At 37.1% G+C, this 26,978-nt stretch overlaps 1 protein-coding gene across 4 annotated transcripts in view; it reads left to right on the top strand.

The window, feature by feature from the left end:
- The first annotated feature begins 968 nt into the window (after positions 1-968).
- The window catches only part of kaznb (kazrin, periplakin interacting protein b), a 155,874-nt gene continuing 129,864 nt past the window's right edge, over positions 969-26,978 (top strand). For 2 of the 4 annotated variants that reach the window (XR_014625876.1, XM_084395597.1), the window contains exon 1: positions 972-1,124. Coding sequence is in view for 3 of the 4 variants with exons in the window: in XM_084395597.1 (XP_084251723.1) it covers positions 1,049-1,124 (76 nt within the window). In the remaining variant the exon portion in view is untranslated. Of the gene's footprint in view, positions 1,125-26,978 lie in introns of all 4 variants that reach the window. The other 2 variants (XM_084395593.1, XM_084395596.1) reach the window with 2 other exon arrangements.

Here is a 26,978-nt window from a genome sequence, read left to right as displayed (position 1 = left end):
CTTTATATCAAGATTCTGTTGTTATGGTATAATATGGGTTAAGGATAAGGGTTTGATTTAGGGTTAGTTGCTTGTAATATGACTATAGAAAAGTACAAAACCTGTGACTACGTCGCGTTAAAATAAAGCGATACCAAGTTGAAAATGTGCATAGGCCTATATAAAAGATAAAATTTTTACATTTAGACGGATTGGTTGAATAATTATTTAGATATTTATGTTTAGAAAGTGTGACGATGTCATGAGTGGCATCTGTATGATATGTTACCCTTCAGGTTTGATATTTTGTTATATAATGCAGACATTCTTACTTTTTTTAGTGTCCAAGTGTGCATGTTGGGTGTCACTGTAGGTGAACACATCCCACATTATTTTTCACCCCTTGGGTGAGTTACCCAAAATGAACTTTCCTTTTCAACTTCTCCTCTCTCCTCCACAGGGGGAGGAATTAAAAAGTAGAGCTGCAAGAGTTGCAAAAAAATCTTTTCCCTGCAGCCGCGCTTCTTATGAAACGGATCATCGAGTTGAGAGGAGCGAGCAAGCAATGAAAGGGAGGGGTAGAGCCGAGGCAGAGGGAGGAGAGAAGAGGGCACACGTACCCGATCAGAGCACAACAAACGGCAGTCCACCCTGAGCCTGGGGGAACCGAAGGCTTCTCACTCAGTCAGCAGGACAGAGCACACTGGACCAGGAGCTTCAGACTGGAGAAACCTGCCAGCGAGGCACAACCTCAACACATGATCATAGAGCAGCAGGAAAAGGCAAGGCAAGACATCATTGCTCTGATTCTCTCTCTCTGTTTAAAGCTCGCTCTCCGCACACACTCTCACTCATTCTCCTTGACGCACACAGACACACTCCCTCATTATCTTGCATGTGAGTGAGGCTATTTCTCTCCGTCCTGAGCAGAAACCTCTGTGCTATTCTTACACAGCTGCAACGTTGCTCCAGCTGCCGTTTTCAAAGGGAAGTGAAGGCGAACCGGGGCTTTTCTGCGTGGCGTGTCGTTCAGAGACTGACCCATCAAGCCTAGTGGGACATCCCAACCATGGAGGACACTCTCACCTGTACTCCCACCACCTTTTCCCAGGTCTTCGGCCGCCAAGGACAGCTGATGCAAGCTAGTGAGTACCCGAGATCTGTCATATTGGGACCAAAAAAAACCGTGCTTTGCCAGGTTATGTCAAGTTGTAGGGCTTGGGGTAGTAAATATGAAGTGGACAAGTGCTTGCTTATGCTCTGTGAAAGCTCTGCTGGTGAGACCATGGTCCACTGCATATCCTGATCTCTTGGTTTAGGCACCCAGCATGCAGAGAGAAACCCAGCTCTTCTTCCCCGCTGCTTTCAGCCCGCTAATGAGCTGCACACAGTCAAGAAATGTGTCTGCGGGTGTGCATCTCTCATCTTGCTTATGGATATAGTGATCTTAATAAGTCAGTCATGGGGGCTGGGGCTGAAATGGACATGACAGTTAACTCAAGATAGATTTTTTTTTTTTTATGGAGAACTTCACCAGTGTAATTCTGAAACAGTGCAATAATTCCTTGACAGCTTCATAAATATTGTACTCCTAAGCATTGATGAATTATGAATTTTGTCTTACAAAAAACTCCCAGGCTATAAATAGATGCCGCTTCATAACTTATGTCTCACAGATTGTACTTCTGCATGTAATAGCTTTGTACAGGTTTTGTATGGAAGTGGCTTGTACAAGATTACCAAAATACCTCCGATCCTTGTCTTAATTTAGAATGGAAATGGAAACTAGTGACAAATTAGCTCAAGATAACTCATACATTTTGAATTAAACACATGTAACATATTCAAGTTTATTAAAGATAATGTAATTTAATATAAATAATATATTAAATCTTTAATTTAATGTGTAAAACATTTAACATACACACAATGGATGATTTTATTTACATGCCAAAACACAAACTGATCACACACTCTTTTACATCTTGAAAATATGAAGTAAATAATAATAATAATATTCACATATTTGAATTTCTTTTTCATGTATTATATAAAGGAGTATGACTTAAAACCTCTTTACATTTATAGTACTTTTTATGTATCATTTTTGTTTTTGTTTTTTAAATAATTGATCAAGGCTTGAGACTGCAATATTTATGAAGCTGTCAAGGATGTACTGATGATAGTTTTTGTAAACTAATAAGCTAAAACATTATTTTAGTGTACTTCCACAATGTTTCTGGCTTATATTGATATCTTATATTAGCTTATAGCAGATTTGTACTTTCATGTCAAAGTTACAGCTTAGATGACGGTGGAGAGCAATTAAATTAATGGGTTCACCCAAAAATGAAAATTCATTTACTCACCCTCAAGTTGTTCCAAACTTTTTTTTTCTTCTGTTGAACACAAAAGAAGATATTTTGAAGAATGTTGGGAACCAGACTTCCACACTCCACAATGGCTAACGTCAACTGTCTGGTTACCAACATTCTTCAAAATATCATCTTTTGTGTTCAACAGAAAAAGAAAAAAAAAGAAACTCGTACAGGTTTGGAACAACTTGAGGGTGAGTAAATGATAACAGATTTTTCATTTTTGGTTGAACTATCCCTTTAAGAAGACTTGCAGCAGGATGCAATTACTCAAACAGCAGTTTGTAAATGACCGTGATACTAGCGGTAATGACAATCCAAGCAGATTTTAATTTGATGTCAAATTCGATGTCTCTGCACATTAACATGACAATTAGCAGAGCAATGCCATGCTGCTGTATATCTGTTGAAAAAAAAACATGATTACGTTCTTCTGGGAGAGTTATAAAGAACGTGCATCTACATAAAACAGCAATCCTGGAGAATATCAGACAGTGATGATGGTCCATTCTGGAGTTTATATTACAGTACGTATACATTTTTGATAAATGCTTTCTTTCCAAAGCAACTCACAGGATTGCTTCCACGTGTAATGATACAAACTAAAAGGGTTGTAATGCTAAATATCGGTTGTGCAAACATGCACATTTTATATTCCGTGTAATTATATGATTATCATGCATAGAAAAATATCATGCAGATGTAGCCAATGTCATTGGGTTTTACGCCATGATTTCAGTTATTACCTCCCCAGACTGTGCATGATTTTTTTTGGAAAGGATATGTCCTTAAATTACCTTCCTCTGGGTGGGAGATTTCTGCACTTTAAACCACTAGAATATAATTACCCACAGTAAATGCATGCTTGCCGGAAAAGTTTGTCAATTTTGTGTGCAATTTTTTTTTTTACAATGTTTAATGTTTACAAATGTTACCACACGTACACTATGGCCTGGTTTCACAGACAGGGCTTAGATTAAGCCAGGATTAGGTCATAGTTCAATTAGGCGTTTAAGTAATTTTTATAAACATGCCTTAGAAAAAGGCATTACTGGTGTGCATCTTAAGACAAAACAAATGCACTGACATGTTTTAAGATCAGTCAGTGCAAGTTTCTTTCAGTTGAAATAGCTCAGATTTACATTTTAGTCTAGGACTAGACTTAAGCCTTGTCTGTGAAACCAGGGGTATATGTGTGTGTTAGGGTGTTTTCGTGGGAGGAATGGCAGCAGTGAAACGGGATGGGTTGGGGGTGTTGGGTTTGTTTGAATGAAAGTCTCTCTCTCTCTCTCTCTCTGTCTCTGTTCGCTCTCCAGAAATAGAAGAAAACTTTTATGAATAATGCCCTTTGTTTGCTTTATTTCTGTGAACTCATTAGCTGTTTGGTATGCAGGGATGTATTAGTGTCTGTAGAGTATGTGACATTGCCATGATTAATATTCTGCGTGTGGCTTTGGAGTGCTGAAAGCCTCTTTACTGAATTTGTGTTTCTGAAGTGCCTGAAGATGAGACTCCTCTGCAATATCTGAGCCTCAGAGGTGCCGAAATACTGTATGTATTACCATCAGCCACTTCTCTGTGGCTCTTTGCTTTGAATGTCTCACATTCTGGATCATCCATAATGATGAGATTTTGTAGTTTCGAGACATTCTGATGTCTCGTTCCCCTTGGACGCACTGGACGTGGATTTTTCTGAAGTTTCTGCCTTTATAAACAATGAACTGATTTGAGGCTTTTTTTTTTTTTTCACTAAAATACGTTTTTTCTTCTTTTTTTCTAATTTGCATTAAAGTCTTCCCAGAGGAGGATGTGGTTCTTTTCGGTGCACTTTCGCCTCAAACAATTTTCTCTTTTAACATCGATCAAAGTGCCCCATGTTTGCTTCATAAGTGTTTTTAAAGATCATCTTCAAGCGATGCAAAAGTATCCACAGTGCAGATTTCATTGGCATGGCGCGCCACTGCTTTTATGTTCTGTGTTGGTGTTTATATGGGTATGCATGAGCATGGCTGAGATCCAAGTCTATGCACTCACCCGCCGACACACAGACTGTTTTGGCTGACGTAATAGACGTGGCTGGACCGGGCTGTGAGTGTGGGCTCATTTGTGTGTGTGTCTGCAGATGTTAGTGATAGCACAATATGCAGCACCAGTGACTCTAATAGGAGTTACACGGTCTCGGGACGGACCTCTTTTCCTCACTGCGTGTTTGATTGAGAAGTGCTTACTGCAGAAATATGCCTCGACACGGCATACAAAGTATGAATACACATGCATACATTATATGTCTCTCTGGAACACTTGAATCTGATTGGTCGAGTATTTTTGCATAATAGCCATTGATTTGTAATAGTGCCAACCGATTTCCTACAATATGCCAGTTTCATGTCGCATCACACCACTCTCTTTTTTCTCACAGAATAAAATAATTTCAGCTCAGATCAATATTTCATGTCCATTTATGTGCAATAAATAATAATTACTATTAATTATTCCCCACTTATATGTAAAGCGCTTTGAGTGCAGAGAAAAGCGCTATATAAATGCAGTGAATTATTATAATTATTATCATAAAGCTTAAAGAGCTAGGATAATTTTACACCTAAGTCATATACACCTAGGTTGGATTGAGGATGAGTAAATTATGGGATAATTTTCATTTTTGGGTGAACTAAAAAAAATTATATTTCCCCATAATTCTTATTTATATCTAATGAATATTATAACATACAACCAGTTTTAGACAAAAAATATGTAACAAATGGTAATTTATTTCAAATATTTTGAAAGCAATGGTAACACTTTAAAATAAGGTCTCAGTTATTTACATTAGTTAATGCATTAAAGAACAATATATATTTTAAAGCATTAACCTTTTTTCATGTTAGTTACTAAAAATGTTTAAGCTTGTTAGTTCACAGTGCACCATTACCATTTCACAATTTTTGAGTAAATGTTGAGATTAACGTGTTTTAAGGTGTCCGTGTAACATTGTAATTATACATTTAAGTACTGAGTAATAATAATTAACAACATGTACTTACTATATGGTAAGCGGATGGCTTAGAGTTTGTTGCATGTAAGTATGCAAATATAGTAATTACTGTAGTAACTATAACGTGTAACAAGGGCACTGTAAAATAAAGTGTTACCATAAAGTGACCACTTTGACTTATTCTTTGTATAATGCAGGTGATTTAGAATATAAATAACTTATGCAATGTTGCTTTAAAGGGGACATATAATGCCAAATGCACTTTTTTAGCCCTTAGATGCATTTTGTTGTATATTTGGAGTGTTTAGAAGTACAGAAAATATGAAATTATTCTTTTCAGGTGCTTCGTTTATATCTTTATATTCTGTTTTGGTCATATTTTTCAACCTGTTCCGATTTTTCTGTTATCTATGACGTTTTTTGAACTACCGGTATTACGTCACAGTATTTGCAGCGGAACTGCCAAATAAGGACATTGACTTCCGGCCCAACACTTCGAGCAATCCGCCATTTTTATTTCTCGCTGCAATTTTGTAGTCCAAGCTAAAGGATGCAGAAGTTACGAGAGGGTAAGTTAAAATGTTCGGTTGTTGGATGTAGTAACCCACACGCTTCATTACACCATCTAATGTAGATAAACTGCCGCACTTGTGACAAGGGCGCATGTTTAACTGAAAGAACGAGCAGAGAGAGAGACCCGGTCGCGCGCGCGCTCTCTCTCTCTCTTCAGAGCCAGGCGAAAGTGTAAACAAGACATCACCGTCTCCAAACTAGACGCTGTCTTGCTCTCTCTCCCTCGCACATATTAATCAAAATAAATCGACACGGTGGTAAAAGGTCGGAAGACCAAAGTTTCATGTGTAAATACAGTACACACCAGTGCGATACATCCATATGATGACGTTGTTCTGCAGGTTCGTCGTCTTCATTTTCATCTCGCTCCGGCTCCGACTCCGGCTCGAACATGTAAGGCTGGCTGGACAAGTCTTCCGTTGTTGACATTTTGTTAATAACGTGTGAATAAAAAGTTTCTGTGCCGCTAGATAATCTTATCTCTGCTATCAAACTACAAAAATGGCCGAACGGGGTGGAGTTGAACCTCTGCAACCTGGAGAGGGGGCGGGGTATGAAGTGTCTCAATTGTATTTAAAGAGACCGCACCAAAACGAGTTGCTCTCAGACGCACATCAGAAAAGGGGTAGAAAAGGGGCTTGTGGAGCTATAATAATGAAGAATTCAGACCCAAGCATTGCAGTTCCGCTTTATATAGACTACAAATGTATGATTTATATGTAAAAAGGAACAATTTAAAAGCATGATATGTCTCCTTTAAATTTGCTTGGTAAATTAGAAAACTCGATATTAAAGGTGGGGTATGTAATTCTCTTTTTTGGCCATTTTTTCAAAATCACTTGAAATCCTATTCCTAACCCACTTGAGTTAGAAGCACTGAAATGAAAATTAAGAAATTGAATCATCTGTGGAACAGGCAGGACTCGAAAAACTCCAGCCAATCATTTCCAAGACCACCTAGAATCATTGGACAGTAAGTGCGTCAATCAAACGGTCGTACCATCCCCCCCTCCCCCATCCCCCTCATCTTCTTCGAATGGGTGGAGTCAAAGGAAAGAAGGTAGGACCATTTGAGTTGTGTATTTTCAAAATCTGCTGGCCGTTTTGCAAATCACATACCCCACCTTTAAACAAGCAGGGATATATGTAATGATTACCTGTTAAACTCTCTCTGTGAGGCTTGGTTGACCAGAAAGCACAGAAAACAGGTTCGCTTTTGCCAAGTCTTTTGCACCGAGCCCAAGAATAAGTCACCTTTCTGTATCAGTGGCCCAATGTAGAGGAGGTAATATAGCAGTAAGAAAAGAATAGCATCAGCAGAATTGACTTGAAGTTCTTTTCTTCCGTCACCTCTACCAATAAAGAGAGGGCCGATCTGTGTCCCTCTGGAAGGAAGTCATGATCTTGTCCTAAAGTCCTATATTTGTGCAGACAGAGCCTAATCAGAGCTCTCCTGATACTACAATATAACATTGACGCCAAAAGATACCTGGACACCAAGGCCAATCTTAAAAATGTTTGAATATTATGGCATTACGTAGATAACAAAATAGCATACAATGTAAAATAATTAAAACACCAACAATATTTAAGAGATGGCACAAGCACATTTCACAATAAAAATGCTGAGGAAAAAATATATAATTCTATTTTCCAAAAATGACTCAAATCTGAGAAATGCTATACATAATTTATTATTTATTTGCAGATAACATGATATTGTTACATTTTTGTTGACCTGTTTCTCATCTATTGTGAAAATAAGTTTTGGGTCCATTGCATATAAAACACTGTACGACATTGTTGTTGTCATATTTGACATATTTTGAAAGTTAGTAGTTTCTGCTACTGGCATGTTGTTAGTTGCAATGTAACACAGTGTTGCTACACAGCTTGCATATGAATCTGACTATTCCTCCCATATGTTTTCAGGCATATTTTCATGGGACATTAGATGCTTACAGACCGTCACTTTAATATTGTGCATATGTTGCTCACAACAGAATGTTACTCACAACACTGTACTGTACTGTTGATAGATTTTGAAGATGAAACTATTGCAAAAATGATTGTCTTTTTGAACCACTTTCTATTCTGTGGTTATATCATAGGTTTACTGACCAATCTTTATTGATTAGATGTCCCTCACGAGGCCCGATAATCACTCCATCTGGGTCAATAGATGCCCAATCCGAGAGCGTCCCTTTCTTAATCACTATTATTGAATCTCACAACTATCCGACCGCATTGACTTGAGAAGCAGCCGAGACGGAAATGACATTTTTAATTTCTAATTACTGTCACAGAATGACATAGCTATACGTTTTATAGGGTAGCACTAGCACCTTTGTACCCAGTGCGAATTTGCTGATCGAATGCCGCAAATATTAATTCCGAGAACTTTGGTGTTCACAATTGGAAAGAAATCCATTTGACTTTTCTAAGTCTATTTGAAAGGAACTGGTTTTAAGTGGCAACGCAGCCGTTAGTGCAGAAAAGGCTTAGCTTACAGGCAGCGCTCGTTGATTAGAGCGTTCTCATGAATTTTAAGCAGGGGCCAGTTTTGTTTGAATTGAAGCTTTGGAGTTTGAAGATATCTGAACTATTTCACTCATAATAAGAAAAGTGATGTAACTCCCTCTAAACTGCAAAAAGTACACACAACCCTTCCCCTGGAGAGTTTCCATAAGGAATAAGTTGAGAAATGATGTAGTGCATCAGCCTGTGTGGATTTGCCTGATGCTGTTTACCGTGAGGTTAGGTGTTGTGATTGTAGGCTAGTCTGCAACTTGGCATGCCAGTTTTATCCAATTGACGGGTTACTTTGGAGCCTAAAATTGCTTTGGATATCAGTCCCTACACATGATGTTCTGAACTGCTCTGAATAGTGTTTACATCTGAGGGAATGCATTTTGACAGAGGCAGCTGGCAAGGCTTGAGCAGCTAAAGAACTTCCTGCATGCAAATTTGTTTTCTTCTGAAACCACTTCAAAGGGATCTCATAATATGTCTGTGGCAAGTGCATCGTATTTTTAATTTATTTATTTTGAAAATTTGACACGTCTTCCGGAATGTGGGATTAAATCCACATATTTCGTTTTTTCATTATGTAACTTGAAGACTGCTTAATATTATCAGATCCTCCCCGTCGCTCTCTCCATCTCTCTCTTATTTTCCTCTCTGTAGACTTTGTGCTGCAGAACTTTTTACACAAGGGTCAATTTCACACCTTTCTGAATTGATGCATTTGGGAACTGCTGTAGCATTTTCTCCTGTCTTTATTGTACAAGAAACCTTGCACTACAGTTTTATAGCAAAAGGCTTGTTCTGAGATTAGGTTTCTGTCATGCTTTAGTAGCCAAGCGTCCGTTTTTAACATCTGCAACAGCAGATTATGCTGCTCTTTCCTCTCCACGGAGAGAATCATTTTAATCACTTGAAGCCTATTTGGTTCCTCTGCCTTTACATAGGATTTACTGTGTAACTCCCTTACTTTTTGCATTATATCTGGCATATGCAATATTTATTAAAATCTATGTATATATATATATATATATATATTTATTTTATTCAGAAAGGATGCATTCAGTTGATCAAAAGTGACAGTAAAGACATTTATAATCTTACAAAAAAAATATTTTATTTTTTATTAAACAATCACAGTTTACATAAAAATATTACACAACACAACTGTTTTCAACATTGATTATAATAATAATAATAATAAATGAGCATATTATAATGATTTCTGAAGGATCATGACTGGAGTAATGATGCTCAAAATTCAGCTTTGCCATCACTGGAATAAATTACATTTTAATATATAATAAAATAAAAAGCAGTTGTTAGAAATGAAGCCTGGGTAAACATAAGAAACCTTGCACTCAAACCTTTAAACAGTATATTTATAGTATTCAAATACATGGTTTTATATCTAAATATATAGTTAATCCAAATATCTAACATTTGTGAACTCTATAATGGATTGAGTACATTTTCAATTGTTATTCTGTTAAAAAAAAAGTTGTTTGTATTAAATAAAGAAAATGTACACGTATTAAATACAAAATAGAGGCATTGTCACCAGTGGTCTCAGGCTTTTGGACCCGACTGAAGCTTTTCAAATGGAAAAGCCTTTAAAATGTGCAGCTTCAGTAACAAATCTCAAAGCTTGAGGGCTGCCTACATTTTCATTGTCGCCATGAACATTCTTGACAAAATGGATGTCAAACATTTAATAAATCATTCACCACCTCAAGCATGAGCCATAAAATGGGATTTTGGTTGATGTAACCTTTAAGAGTGTCACACTTGCTGGAATTTTCCATTCAGTTAGCTTGTTTGTTGGTTGGAGAACCATGTGCATTTGCTATAGAAACACATTATTGCTCTTTTTGTTTTGTGTGTTATCACGTAGAAAGATTGCTCAGTTAACACTGTTATCCGTTTCAGTCGTAGACACACACCGCTCTCCCATCTGTGCGCAAGACTTGACTTGAATATTAAAACAGTACATTTTACTGCTCAATAGTGATGAGTCTCCTGACATAGACTTGGGTAGAGGTTTTTCTCTTCGTCAGATCCTATTGGCTAAGCCTGTAGGATCGGGACATATTAAAGAACATGGGAGGAATATTCTGCCTGCTCTTCCTGGATGTATTATGAAAACTGTGTTGAATGTTATATGCTTTGACTTTCATTTGACTTAAGGCTCAAGCTTTATCTTTGCTTGTTCTGCCTCATCCTTTGCTCGAGGAGGAGTGCTGCTGTCATTTGCTTGCAAAATGGCAGATATTAGCAAACAATTCAGCTTGTGTTGACACACAGGGATTGAGAGGTGTGACAAAAGGGGTTTATTTTAAGCAAGATTAAGCAAAATGAGGACACCGCTATGAGTTCTGATGTCAGCAGCCATGTTGGCTTTGCTTGGTGACATGTAATAGACTAAAGCTTATTAGTGATCAGTCACACTTTGGGTTCCCTCCAGGCAACGCTTGATTTAGACATCTGAGGCAGAGCTGGGGCAAACTGTCTTGCTGATTTGAGATGATTAAAGGTATTACTGTGATGAGAGGTACATTCGGAAGCCTAAGGGTTAAAGATGAACACTCAGTACCCAGCAGTCTTTGCTAATGGCCATTGCTTGCCCAGGTAAATGTCTTCCTTGTTGTTCTTGATTTTCATTCATGATCAACATGGGTTGGGTAGATGGATCTAAACTTAATTATTTTTTTTGCCAACATATACAGACAGCTTTTGGTGAACCTTGATATACAGCACAATTTATATATAATACTTGATATTCAGTAAATAATCCTGAAAATATACTCAAATTTCCTTAGAATCCATATATAGTGACAAACATCTTCTAAATGAATAAATGTAACCTAAATGTTGCAGCTTCAGAAATGAGTAAACAGAAAAAGAAATAATTGTACATAATGCAATGGCTAATATGCTGGTTTCAAGAAGCATTTGTTATTATTATCAATGTTGAAAATAATCAATATAAGAATAAATAATAAGAATTTGTTATTTGTTTGATTAAAAATACAGTAAAAACGTACTGAAATATTATCCTTCAGAACTCATTCTAATATGCTGATTTGGTGCTTAAGCAACAATCAATGTTGAAAACAGTTGTGCTGCTTATTATTTTTCTGATTTGTTTTCAGGATTCTATAATGAATAGAAAGTTCAAGCGAACGGCATTAATTTGACATATAAATCTTTTGTAACATTATAAATGTATTTACTGCCTTATGATCAATTTAAGGCAACCTTGCTGAATAAAAGTATTAATTTCTTTTAAAAATCCTACTGACCCTGTTAGTCTATATACTGTAAATGGTTTATTCAAACCAACAAGCCTATCCGATAAATGGATTTTTATTCAGTTCAAATAAGCCTCTTCCCAGCATGCACTGCAGCATGAATGAATAAAATGGCTGCATTGTTTGACTGTTGGACAGTTTTATGTACACTGTTTTTGATTTTGTTGTCAGATTTAGTGGCTTATTGTCTTGTGATGTCAAGATGACGTGTTTTTTTCTTCTACTTAATGTTAGTTGATTGTTAGCCTTGTTGTGTTGCATGTAGTGTTGACATCTGTGTGGAATTTTAAGGTATTTCATGAATGTTTTTTTGCCACATGTGTGACCATGTGATGAGTATTCATTCAAACATGAGATGGAGCATGTAATATTCAATCATTTAAAACCATGTAAATAACAGCGATGGTGGATTATAAGTCATGACCATTTTTAATTCAGTCAAAACATTTGACTTTTTATTACAATTGAAATAATGTTCCACAGGCAGCTTATTTCCAGTGCATGCCAGGTTTTTGACATCTGAGGCTGCACCATTACATAGAGTTCATTGTGTGCAGCCCAGTGAAGACATATGATTGACTCTACATGCAGTAACATTTTGATTTTTGACATAACCTAGCAATGGGCTATCGACATGTGTTCTGCCGGCTGAATGCTCCCTGTGCCCTAAAATGCCTGCATCAGCATTGCTCAGCTATGGGTGGAAGTAAACAATCACAATCCATTCTGTAGGCATCCTATAAGTCAGATTTATGGAAGGGAAAAGCCACCCTCTGCACTCTTCATAACCATCCTTTGTTTTGTCTCTCCATCAGACTGAATAACGGGAGGATGAGGTCATATTCTGCAGCGGCAGGCGGAGGGGAAATGAGACAGGGGTGAAGAGATTAATTCATGCAGGTCTTGGTCTTGTGCAGGATGAGTGATCCATCTATCATTGAACTGAGAGCCTGCTCTCCTTGTACTTTGAACAGAGATGTCTGGATTATAGACTAAAATGAGGCTGCTTTTAGTGAGCACAGTATCTTCAACAACCCTGTTTAAATATTTTATAGCTTTTAGTTTGAGTAGATGGTACAAAAAGCATGGCCTGATACATTGTTTCCTTCCATTTCTCCTTAATTCAAACCAGATAATGTTTGTCAGCTTAAATAGCAAGTCATCATTTTATTTTTTTGAGTGCACATCCATGTTTAGGAATGGGTCTATACTCTTAACATATACATTTTTTTTTATCTTATATTGTTAAAGCCCCACTAGGTAAGATTTCCGTTTTGGTCAAACAACGACCCCTAGAGTCGCTGTGGACTACTTGTAATTAACGTTACTGTCGTAAATACCACTCACGCAGCAGTCTCTTCACTCACGGCCTGATCCCCTGTATACCGGTCCCTGTTCAGTCGGATGGAAGCTATAACGAGTGGAAATAAGGTGTGGTCCCTTTAAGAGCTGCGCGCGCCCTGTTGAACTGGCCGTCTGTATTGTATGTGCGCCTCGAACACCCCGTAAGCGGGTTGTTTCTGTTTGATGCTCATTCTTGTCCTATTTTTGTCTATCAAGTAATGCTGTGGACGGTAGAACATGTGACAGACAGTTACACGAGTTCGATTGGGGAATAAACACAACGCGTTACAAATCGTCGGACATTGAACAAGCACAGCTAGCCTCCGAAGATGTCTACTAATCCATCAACAAGAACGCCAGGTGCTTTTTAGCTCACACCAACGAGTGAAAGCTTGTCCGAGTGATGTACAATATAAGCAATATAACGTTATTTACAAGTCCAACAGCATGTGAGGACGTGTTGTGGGAAGTGAGGTCGCCTATGCCGTAAAGCAGTCGAATTTTGTAGTTCTTTTTGTGCTGCTCGGGTTACTACCCGAAACCCGAAGTTTAAAAGTACGATTAAAAACGATACAAACCCCGTCAGGCTATGGCAGACGTGTCATTCAACCTATTTTAAGTCGATGTACCATCACAAGAGTCTTGGAAATATACTATGAAGGTTGAAAAGTTACCTGGTGCTGCTTTAACTTGCATTTAAAGGTACTGGAAAAAAAAATTATATATATTTTTTGGAGTGAAAATAGCATAAGAAATAGTCACATTATGAGATTTAAAAGTCAAATTTTGAGAAATAAAAACATAAAATAAATGAAAATGAAAATTAAGATTAAAAATTAGAAATTTAAAATGCTGTTTTTACCTTATATTTAAGCTTACGTTTAAAAGTACTTTCAAATAAATATTGTTTATATTAAAATGTATATTAGTTTTATTCACAAATAAATAAAAGTTAAAGATAAGCTTAAATACCTATTCTATTCTTTATGGAAATATGGAATGGAATAATTGTGAAATTAGCATGAGATATAAAATCACATCGTAAGATATAAAAGTCACAAATAATAAATAAATGAACCGTGCAAAACAAATTAAGATAAAAAGATTAATAAAAAAAATCTCTGTATAAAGGCTATTTTATTTATTTATTTATATGTTTTTATTATAAAAACCAAGTGATGTGAAAGTCTTAACAAAAATGCCTGCTGTGAAGACAATGTGCTCTGTTGCTGCAGGTTATACTGATACTGGTTTGATAAGCAACTGAGTTTCTCTCACATAGAGAATCATTAGAATGGATTCTCATCCTGTGGGATGCATGGCCAAACAATAGCCAAATATACCAATAAGAATCAAAATAATGTCACACTTGGGTGTGCTTGAAAACACATCAAGCTTAGCGTTAGTTCTGGTAGGTCACGTTAGTCAAGCTCGCATCAGCTGACTCTCAACTGATCCTATAGGAATACGATGCCTATCACTGTATTCATATAAGCTCCTTCACTCTCAGAAAAAAAGGTACAAAAGCTGTCACTGGGACAGTACCCTTCAAAAGGGTTCTAATATGTACCATTTAGGTACTAATATGTACACGTTTGGTACCAATATGTACACGTTTGGTACCAATATGTTCCTTTGAGGGACTTAAATGCACTCTTTAGGTACAAAGGTGTACCTTTTGAAAAGGTACCGCCACAGTGACAGCTTTTGTACCTTTTTTTCTGAGAGTGTCAGTATTATCAGCAGCTATCGCGTTTCTCAGGAGCCAATTCCCTCCTCCATCCCCAGCTCCTCCTCTCGTCAGTCAGGATTTGGCATTCTGATTCCCCCTGAATCAGACTAAAATTCTCTAATTATGTTGTACATTAAAATTAATTAATGATATCTGCAATACATTCATGTTGGTTCTGTTCTGTTTACCCTAAGGAGGGTTATTGCTGCCCTCCCTGATCTTATCCATGCTAGGCTGCATGGATGCGCAGGGAGTTCTTGGCAAGAACAGAACCATACCGCCAATCCAAACTGTATGCTAACTGTCAATCATATTTGACAATAGTGGTCCTGACAGAAATACCTACATATATTACATCTTTGGTTAGTCAAGAATGAGTAGCTGATTTCAGCCATCTTTGCTAGCTGCCATTTTGCAAACTAATTGCTAGATGATTGATACGCAGTGTTTTTGATGGGAAAAAATCTGAGAACTGTTGTGATCTCTCAGGAACCTGTTTCAGTTATGTAGTTAGTACATTTAATGCCTGCTATTCCCACAACACCTGTGCATGAGTTATGACACAAACATTTCTGTGCAAAATGATGTTTGCATAACAATGCACTGCTTCTAAATTACATGTTTAGCACCCTAAACAAATCCCTGTTGCGCCGCAAGGTCTCGTTTTCTTTAGTGTAGGAAAAGTTTTGACGCTCGCGTTCTCTTTTCAGAGGTGTTGAGAAGTGCTGACCCACTTTCCTCCTCTGAATATGACAGGCGCTGGCATTCACACACAAACACCCTTAATTGGCTCAAGCCTTGTCACAGGTTCTCCCCGTAGTCCTTGCTTTGCAAAGGCGCATCATCGAGGCATTAAAAATCAACGTGCGCTGTGTCAGTGCTAATCTGCCTCAGGGACGCCTCTACCTAGCCATATTTATCTATTCCTCGCATGTAAAAAGTTCCCTTTGACTGTTCTCTCATTCTTAGTCTCTGCAGGGAGAATATACATAGGCCTATTTACATTTAAAATTATATTTCATTTAGCAGACAATACTTCTTCTCTTGGATGTGGTCAGGTGGTTCTAAATTTCCCTAGTCTGCATGTAAAAAAGCCAGCAGCGGCTTGCATCTCATGAATACATTTTGCATGTGGAATATTCCACAGTATCAAAGGTAATTTGATTTCACTGTCACTCGTCAATATGAACCGAATGTCAGCTGGCATTTAAGATCTTCATTATTGTGATGTGCCATTTTATATTCAGAAATCCCTGTGGCAAGACCTGTTTGTGTCCTTTTGCATTGTGGAAAAGTAATGGCGCTTGTCCCTGCGAGTATGCAAATGCGATCTGACCTCTTGTTTAGTATAGGATCAATATGGACGATTAGGCAAGCACCCTGTCCCACACAACTGCTTATCTACCCTATTGTTACATGCTTCATTACAAGTATAATTGATGCTTTGTGCTCCTTGTAGCTCTAATGTCAATTTAATTCTCTCTCGCTTTGTCTCTAAAATGCCCGGCTAGCATTAAGAGGAAAAAGGGGGAAAATGTGTAATGCAATTCAAAGGCATCCAGATAGTCCACTGTAAGCCCTGGGCTGGTTATCAAAGGGTCAGAAGAGGCTTTTATCTTCAAAAGCTTAGTCAGAGGCTTGTATTGCAATCTGTTTTTCCAGAGGCTTGGATTCAGTGAGAAGGTTTCCAAAGCATGGAGAGCTGTACTGCGGGATGTCTCACTAGGTGGCGGAATGATCAAAGATTTCACCTGAGGAGGGCAGTCGCTCCTCTTCTAGTGTGACACGGCTGCATCCCGGCGGCACGCTAACAATGAAGTATTTGCTCGACTCTATGTGCAGACTTGACCTCAATTTCCCCCCCTCCGTGAGTAACTGTGCTGCACTGGTGTCAACTATTACATAAGGTTCAGCAATGACCCTAAATGATATTGAAAATCAGCTTTGCTGGAACAGTTTGGACTGGCATACTATCATACTACTTTTCCTGTAGAATGCACATTGAGTATTATATGTTCAGAATGGCATTCAAGTAGAATGTACAACACCATTCAAAAGTTTGTGGTTGGTAAGATTTTGATATATTGTGAAATATTACTACAGGTAAAGATTTTCTATTTTAATATATTTCTAATGTAATTTATTCCTGTGATGGCAAAGCTAAATTTTCACCAGCCATTCAGTGTCACATGATCCTTCAGAAATCATTCTTATACGCTGATTTGGTGCTCAAGAAAACGTTATTAGTATACTTATTATTATCGATGTTGTGCTGCTTATTTTTGTAGAAACCATGACCATTTTTTTTTCAGAATTCTTTGATGAATAGAAAGTTCAAAACAACCGTATTTATTTAAAATAGAAATCTTTTGTAACTTTATAAATGTCTTTACTGTAACTTTTGAACAATTGAATGTGTCCTTGCTGAATAAAAATTCTTTTGTGACCCCATAGGTAGTGTGTACTGTGCACAGTATGCAAATTTTCACACTTCACTTCATATTTATATAGTATACTGTGTATTTTATGCATATTTCTGTATGCTATATTTGCAAGGGCACACTAGCATACTAGTATGTATGCTGATCACAGTATGAACATTTTCTGTATGCTAGGTTCAGAATGGCATATTTTTCCTGCAATATAGTATATAAATGTTCATTATTATATGTTCAAAATCGCATTCCTCTCTGACTATTTCTGCAGTATGTAGTATGATTACTGTGCACAGTATGCTAATTTTAAGTATGCTGTTCATATGGAATACCACCCTTTTACTCGTAATATTGCTTTGGCTACTGTCTCCCATAATGCACACTGCAAAATGTAGCTAATGAACAAGAATATATTTCAACCACAATATTAAACATCTGTTTCTCAGACTGTCAAAGGTTATCACATTTTTCAATGAACTTGAATTCAAAATTCAAATAATGGCATTGATCTCTGAGATAATGAAGCACGTTGGAAACATTTGCATAATACACTGTTTCACATGTTTTTCAAAAAAAGTAGTATGCAGAAAGCAGTATGCCAGTATTCCATTCCTTACCTAGTCTTACTCATTATTCTTTAATTACAATAAAATGTGTTGTCAACATATAGACATATTTACGTGTCTGTGGTTTAATCACTGTTCTTCATCAGGCTCATTCCTCGTGTTGCTTGATTTGCTATAACTTTCAAAACCATATGGGGGCAATATTGTCTCTTTGAAAAGTCAGATGTAGAAAATTCCATGCCTATCTCGCTCATCCTAATATGATTAGCCTATTTAGCTAAATACTTAAATATTTCAAAAGTTAAATAATAAAAAAGGTGCCAAGACGCCTCCAATAAAATGATTTTCTTTAAACAGTGAATCAATCAAGCAGCAATGTGAGGGATATATTTTGTTTTAACACTTTTAGTGCTAATTGCAGCTGCTGAGGTGTAATGAATTTGACTAAATCTATTATAATGACGACGCAGAATGCATAAAGATCAGTTTGATTGGCATGCTTAAATCTGCATATATCAAGATAATTGTTAAATCATGTGATGGGAAGCATTTTAAGAAATTGAGCTGAAGCATAGCCATTCTTCCCTTGAAGTTCACAGATGGGTGTGAGAACATTCTTGATGATACTGTTGAAATAATCCAAAGAATGAACTCTGACTGCAGTCAATATGTCAATTGTTTGCTTTGAAAATCCCTGAACTCTAAGCAGTTGAATAGACAGTTAAACGCAAATCATTCAAGAAGAAAAACGTATAAAAAGGGAACAGTTCAGAACCCGCCTGAATGCTATAATTGAGAAAATCGAGATCACCAGCCCTTGTGTGAACTGTTACAATTGGCAGAGGACAAATTCAAATTGCACTATGGGGTTAATCTACTTTTAAGAGCAGGTCAGTGAGAAAAAAAAAAACTTTGCCATGTAGTTTAGGTGCACCCATGATTAAGTGTGACAGGTAAAGACTAGTTCTCTAAGGGCTTGATACAAATGTTTTAGTCTGTGGTTGAAGTATCCGGGCTACGGGTCTTCAGAGGTGACTGGTTGACATTTGCTAAATGTTGCTTCATTACAGAAATGCACTCAACTCTCTGACTTATTAGTAAGTCTATTACCTCTAACATTTAATGCATATTTATTCACCGCTAACATTATTGCATTTGTAATTGCAACAGTTGAGTACATTAGTAACCTCCATTAGTATGTTATCTATGCTTCAGTTTGTCAGTATGCATTTAGTCACTGATTATGGGTTCAATTCCCAGCACTACAACAAAAAATGTTTATGTAACACATTTATACATATTGATATTATGTAAAATAAATGTATATGACTCATTTCATATTTATAATGTAATTTTTTTTTATAAAATAGTATTAGTCATATAACTTATCAAATATTGTTGTATGTAACAAATATGTTTTATGATTTTCATTATATATGTGCTGTTAAATTGATTAATCGCGATTAATTGTATCCTTCATAAAAGTCTGTAAAGATATATATATATATATAGAGAGAGAGAGATTTTTAAAGAGATAATTAAAAAAAATTATATTACTAATTTATATATACATATATATATATATATATTTGTGCTAGGCTATATAAGTGCTATATAAGATTCATTGTGATTATTTGCATCTAACAAATTCATCATAATTTTTTTTTTCAATATATGTGTATGTATGTATATATGTGTATAAATATATATATGTGTGTACGTATATATATATATGGGGGATGAATGTTGAAATCTGGAAAGGCACAGAATTCCACACCGTTCATACATCCATATCACGCGTCTTTTAATCATACATAATGATTTATTTATTTATGAAATACTCCACTGTCCCTTCCAACAACATGATGTTCAGTACGGTTCTCAGTGTAAAGCAGTCAAGCAATCTTTGGAGGACAGTCATGGGAAAAAGCTCTCTGACTGATAAGAGCAAAGCCTCGCGGCATGTGTGACATTAACATTGATCTGAGAGCAAAGGAGGGCTGCTTTGTCACCATGGAAACCGGCGCTGAGACGGTCTTAAGTTAAACTTTCATTTATTGATGTAGGGAGTTTTCCCCACCCTCATTTGAATTTTGATTATAGCGGCTGTTGAAATACTTTGAATTTTGTTGAGAAAAAAAATGAAGTTCACTCTATCTGCCTTGTTATTGTTAGAAGAGGGAACTAGTAGGTCCTCTCGGCAGTCTTATCAGGGAAGAGGTTTTTATACTTCAATAAATATTAATGCAATTACTGGCAGTCACAAGCACAGCAATACAGTCGTGTGCAGTGAAAGAGTTCAAAGCTGTAATTTCCTCATAAGCCAGAGATGTTTTATAAAGTTTTGAGTCAGTGGTCTTGGCATATTTTGTCACTCAAGAGAATTTCAGTTGCTTTAAACATTGTGAACGCTTATACTGAACGTTTTAGAGGGATTAAGAGCAAGTATGTGGAGAATATTTGAGTTTTCTGTGGTGATTTGAATTCTGATCACATGTGTGGTCATTCCCGTGTAATTCAGTTGACAGAATCCTTGAGCTTATGGAAACAATTCACCTGCGGAAGTTAAATGGGAGACATCAGATTAATATTTCTGGAAGGTATAAAAGCGAAACGAGGAGCATAAAGAGAATTCAATTTAAAGTTGGTTGTATAAATCTTAAGGGCTGTGCAACTTTTCCTGAAGAGTCAGCAGAACTCTTAATGTATCCTAACTGATAAGAGTAGCCTACATTTATTAAAAGCCCAGGTTCAGTCAATGAAAATGGTTCCTTTTATCATTTTCTATGCCTGCGTCACATTGACAGTTTTGCATGATGGGCTTATTCAAGATTATTTAAATCAGATGTAGGTCTCCCTTTAATTTGTTTACTTTCGGGACTATTATTATTTAGTTCTGCTTTGCTTCTGGTTTCGTTTTATCGTGCGTGACTGCTGACGCACAAACTTTTAAATGCTTATTCCCTCGTTCTCTTCTTTAATTCCACCTCTGCCCAGTAAACGTCTCTGGCAGTGCGGTTGCATTCAGCCAGTCAGAGCTGTAGTTTGGAAGAGCTTGAGGGCTCGGGGGGACTGCAGTTTGTGTATGCCACTGATTAGAGGCTTTGTGGAGGTGCTTACCAGCCCTATGTTCCTCTCAAATCCAAAGAAGCCTGTTGCACAATGAAAGTCGAGGTGGTTGAGGAGGCCTCGGGGGAGTCGGCTGACAGGCTGGGAAAATGGCAGTGGATGGATCTAAGCTGAAGAAACAGCAGTGAGGTACTGACCTCCTTCAGTGTTTGTTTTAGAGATGCCTGATGTCATGGCTTGTGATGAGCCTCTCTACTAGTCCTTAAAGGAATAGTTCACCCCAACATGAAATTTGCCATCATTTACTCATCCTCATGTCGTTCCAAACCGTCGCTGCATCATAATATGCGTTCTTCCATACTATATAGTGGGTGAAAAATGGTATGTGAGCCAAGTAGTATGTTCGAATTCACATAGGCGGAAAATACCCGGATGACCTACTGCTTCTGGAGAGATTCTGAAGTGTGCATTTGATGGACACTTTACTATCCAATGCGTCCAAGTGAGAGGAGCTCCATACATGACACCGTAGATTTACATGACAATGACAATATGGCTGATGAAGTATGTCCGAATTTCATTCATACTACACACATTCATACTGTAGAACGGTCGCAAAGTAAGTTTAAAACCAAATGTACTATTATACAATTTCGGACGCAGCACATGTGATTTTCTTTCTTCTGTTGTACACAAAAACTGAAGTTTATAGAATGTTGAACTCTTTTACATACAATTTAAGTAAATAGTGCATGGTCAAGCTCCAAATATGACTAAAGGCACCAAAATGTACCCTAAAAATGGTCCATATGACTTGCATGTGAATATCAATTTTGTTTTAATTTCTATTTTCAATTTATTGTAGTTTTGACTCTATCCTTGTTTATTTATTTGTTTTAATTTTCTAGCTTCAGTTTTTTTTTTTTTTTTTTTTGGTGTTGCCAAAGTTAACTGGTATTATTTACAATTGTTTAATAGAGTTAAATTTATCAGTAACAGTCTTTAATTATACATTCTCTAATATATATATATACACTATCCCCTAAACAGTTTAATTTGGGAGAACTATCCCTTTAAAGGTTCAGACCAATTTGAGTCATGTTTTCGGAAATCACCACATTTACATTTTTTTTTCTCTTCTGAGGACTGACCTTGTACAACACTGTAACAAGCCTTCTTCTCTGTCTCTCGCTCTCCCGTTCGGAACAAATTGCAGAGGTGCAAAGGTCTAAATGGTCACAGATGGCTAAGACATGCAAAAAATCCCCAACTCATGAACAAACCCGTTGAATGAAAAGCTGTTTTTTTGTTGTTTTTTTACCTTGTCCTGTGGAGCCAAATCATCATGTCCAAAACTGCAAATGCATTAAGTATTTTTGTATCAGGAATGCAGGTGCAGGCTCACACAGTCAGCCTCTCAGGAGACCATACAATCAAAAGCACTCAGGGAATGGATTGCACACTGTCAAAGATAGCCGTTTATTACGGTGATGTAAACAGCAAAATTGCAGGTTCCTGAGTGAGTGATGCAAATGGTGTGGAATTCTGTTATAATATGCAAAACAATGGCTTAGAAAACTATAATAAAACTGTCAAAATTGTCTACGCTTACACTGCCTGGCAATTAGCATGACTATTGCATATGCCATTCTGGAATCTGATTTCACTGTTTGTTTGTGAGGCTAAAAGAACGGGACCCCCCCTTGAAGGCAGTTGCAGCCATTTCTTGTTTCTTTTCTGTTTTGTCTCCATTTTGATTTGGTTGTGTTTTTCCTTGGTAATGGGGTGATGCTGAATGCATTCCCTGGTGCACTCGAACAACCTGCAAGGGACCAAACATCCATTCATCTAACTCTGCTTCTCACTTTTGAAGTGTGAAGCCATTGGAAAGCTCTCAAATTGCCTTGGCAGACGGTGCCCCATAGTGACTCCTTTTGCTCCCAACAGCTACAGAGGAATCAAAGACCTCATCAGATTCCCCCTTGAACATAATAGTACTCAGAATTTGTTTCTTTCTTGCTCTCATCTTTTGTTCCTTTGGTTCTGGAAGCATCAGAAATGCTGTTGTAGAGCTAAACTGAATTTGAATCGAGGATAAACTGCACTCATGTCTCGGTATGACAGTATCATGTTGAGGCTGTTACGAATACTCTGAGGTCGGTAAAGCACAATGTACGATTTATAATAGTCCTTTACCACTGTTGCTTGTCAGACTGTTCGAACATGACCCTGTAAGCCATGTCACACCGTAGGATATTAGTTGTCATTCATGTCAGACTTTACGGCAGTCAAGACGCATTAAAAACGGATGCGTACAAGAAGACTTGTCCGGAGTTTTACTTCATCAATCAGTGACACGTTCGGTGACTGTGAGCTGCATTACATGCGGGATAGAAATGGTGGCTAGCAAACAAAAACATAGGATTCATTTTGATCATGGCTTGTCTTGAAATGAGAAATGGAAAAAATGAAGACGATGTGTGTGCAGCAAGTGGTGGTTTGGTGTTTTCCTACTAACTGCGTCTGCTGGTTCTGGGCTCCTATTGGTTTTTGATTTGACGGTTGTCGTAGGAGAGGCCACACTGCAGGACTGTGCATCAAATCTTCTGACAGTGCCATCATTTCTTTGGAGGTAAAATTTGATTGCAATGGTCGTTAATCAGCTCATGTCAAACTAGCGATCAAAGACTTCAGATTTTGGCCTTGGACATGGGTACCTCAAATCCAGCCCTTGAGGGCCACTGTCCTGCAGAGTTTAGCTCAAACCATGATTGAACTCGCTTACCTGCAATAAACTCTGAAGACCTTGAATAACTTGTTCAGGTGTGTTTGATTTAGGGTTGGAACTAAATTCAGCAGGGACCAGATTTGAGGATCCCTGGCCTTGGATCAGAAGAATCTTTTAGGATTCTCAACATTTGTCTCAAACAGCCAAATTGTAGCAAAAATTGTACAGTGTGAACCTGAATTAAGACAATGCATATGATTTGTCAGGCATTTCCTTATTTTTTAATGATTCTTTCATTTTGCAATACATCAGAATCCATTCGATCCATTTTATTTATGAAAAATGTGACTTATGTGATACTTATCATTTACTGATTCATAAACACGATTTGGTACCACTTCTTGTCCTCAAATTTGATTGGCCGAGCTACGTTTTAAGAAGGCGTTTTTTCAATTAACTGCACTTCTTTTCAATACATTAGATGTCTTTGCAGCGTTTTGCGTGTGATATGGCTTTCTAAAATTGTGGCGCTCAAGTTAAAATAAGTAACAAAAATCCGTTCTGCCCATCTGCGTCAAACTGCCCCGTACAGTCTAACAGCACTGGGGCTTTTCCTTTTTTGTTTCGCTCCACTACAGTGCTGGTCAGAATGATTTGCCCCCTTGGTATATATGATCAAAGATGGCTGTAAAAAAGAAATCTGAATTGTTAATCCTTTTGATATTTTATAAAAAAAAACAGCAAAATCTAACCTTTCATTGAAGTACAAGAATTGAAAGCATTATTATTAAATCACATTATGAAATAAATGTTTTTCTCCAAAACACATTGGGAACAATTATTTGCACCCTTTTATTAAATTCTTTTTGCAACCTCCTTTTTCCAAGATAACAGCTCTGAGTTTTCTCCTATAATGGCTGGGCATAATGTGATTTTCCCCCCACTTTCAATTATTTTACTTCAATAAAAGGTTGGATTTTTATTTTTTTATAAAATATCAAAAGGATAAACAATGCAGATTTATTTTTTACAGCCATCTTTGATCATATATACCAAGGGGGCAAATAATTCTGACCAGCACTGTATCATATGTATTCGCATTACAGACAGGTCTTCACTAATAATTATTTTCATTTTATCCCACAGATTGCTTGGTGATTCGTCCTGTTGGTTACACGCCAGTAGATGGCCACAAGTGACTGTCTTTATGAGTGAGTCTGATGAACTGATTCATTCAAACACTGATTTATAGAAATGCAAACACCACTGCTGTGTGTTGTCCGGAGACTCGCGGCAGTTGAATCCAAATGTTGGGTACTATTCTTTTGGGCGGAGCAAAAATACACAAAGTAACCAGGAATATTGTATTAACTTCTTGATTATTGAACTGTTTATTTTTGCAAAATAAAACTCGCAGTTGTGCTTTTTGGTATGAATACCATGTCCGCGTTTACCTACCGAACGAGGCTGCTGATATCAACTCCTTGTTTATTGAACTATAGAACACTTGCAATCGAGCTTCAGTGATGTTCATTAGGCCTACAGCATCACTCTTGCTCATGCTAAATGTAACATTTTCAATGAAATTTTGACTTTCAACATGATCATAAATATGAGGAACAGCCAGTTACAACATAATGCTTAATCTCATTAATCCCAGTTTATCAAATTCACCTCCATCCAAAATAAACTCTTTTGTGTGAAACTGGCGAGTATCATACATCTGTGTTCAAGCCTGGTCGAAATGCATAACAGATTACAGGTCTGTGTGATTCATCCTATCATCTTATCTTTGGCTCATAAAGAACTGATCTCTCTCGATCCATAAAGCCCTAGCTTGGCTTATGACTCTTGAAATCATTTTCCACTCATTCTCAGAAAGTTTTTGTATTTTATCTTCTGTCAGAACATTTAATGTGTCATTTCGTTCTCTGAGAGAGGAGTGCGTGGAGTCATTTGCATGGTAATGTGTTCCAGGGGCCACGCTGGCAGGGTGAATGAGTGGGCGGCCCTGTGTTGGCTTCAGCAGGGCTCTTCTCATTTCCTGTCAGGCAAAGAGAGAGAGAGAGAGAACACCAACCATCAATTGTCATCATCTGAGAGCAAGATTAGAGATCAGATGGCCACAGGCTTGGTTCAGCGATGTTTTTTTTTCTCTCTGTCTTTCTCTTTCATGTGTCCACCAGGGAATCTGCAATCTGTGGTGTGTGAAGACAAACGGTTCTCTGATGTAATTATGAAACTGTCACTTTGAACAGTCTGAACTTTATTCCATTCATCTCCCAGATCAGATTGTAAAGCTTCATCAGAACTGTCATGTACACAAAGAGTCAACAAAAATATTTTTTTAACAGAACTTTCACAGCAATGAACAAACCTTGCGATTCTTTCAAGATTTCAGCGGCTTTTGAAAGAGGCAGTGTGTTACTGTTACCAGGAACTCCCTTTATGAAATGTTACCTGCAGGTGAACTGAACATTCTGCATTGATGGCTTTACATCAGACCTTGCTCTTTCAAAGCTCAGGAGACTTAAAGGATCTTGAAACCCTAAAACATCATGTTTTAGTTTTTTTACAAAATGGCTCGTAAATATATATATATATATATTATATATATTTAATTATCCTTTAATGGGTGTCCTGGAGTTTTATACAGGCTGTCAGTCTGTGGATTAATGCCACCAATAATAATTGTTGCAATATTATCCGACAAGTGACCCTTTCTGTGATTTACAGCATTATGCCAGTATGTGGCGACAAGTGACAGTCTTGAATTATTTACTGAATCAATTCGTCCAAAAAACACTGATTCATTTAAGAAATATATTAACAAGTGGCTGCCTTTATGAATGAGTCATTGAATCATTCACTGATCATAACAAGTGATTCTCTTTATGAAAGTGTCTTTGAATTAAGTGATTCGCTGAGTTCGGAACCTCGTACTAACTTACTACTATTCCTTTTCCTATTCCATAGAAAGATATGGTAAAAATATAGTATGCGTGTGCGGTTCTGAATTTATGGACTCTCTTTATGAATGAGTGATTAAATCAGCCACTTAAAGAAATCGTCCAAAAACACAGATTCATTTAGGAACGCTGAAAATACTTAGGTATCTAAGTCATTAATTCATTTAAGAATAAGCATTGTCTTGGTGTTTATCTTAAAATTAATTTGGAAAAATGTAAATAGAAGCATATAACATAAGTTATAAAATTAGTGTGGATTGCTTAGCTCAGATTAGTTCGTTATGGAAAAAATTGAAATGAAATGTTTGGGTTTATATTGAGTTAATCTCAGATTGCACACATTGGTATCTTGACATATATGGGTTTAGCTAGAGACATC

The sequence above is a fragment of the Rutilus rutilus genome (assembly GCF_951802725.1).
Source record: "Rutilus rutilus genome assembly, chromosome: 22".
Taxonomy (NCBI): Eukaryota; Metazoa; Chordata; class Actinopteri; order Cypriniformes; family Leuciscidae; genus Rutilus; species Rutilus rutilus.
The sequence above is the reverse complement of the archived record's forward strand: the minus strand, read 5'-3'. Positions and strand labels throughout refer to the sequence as shown.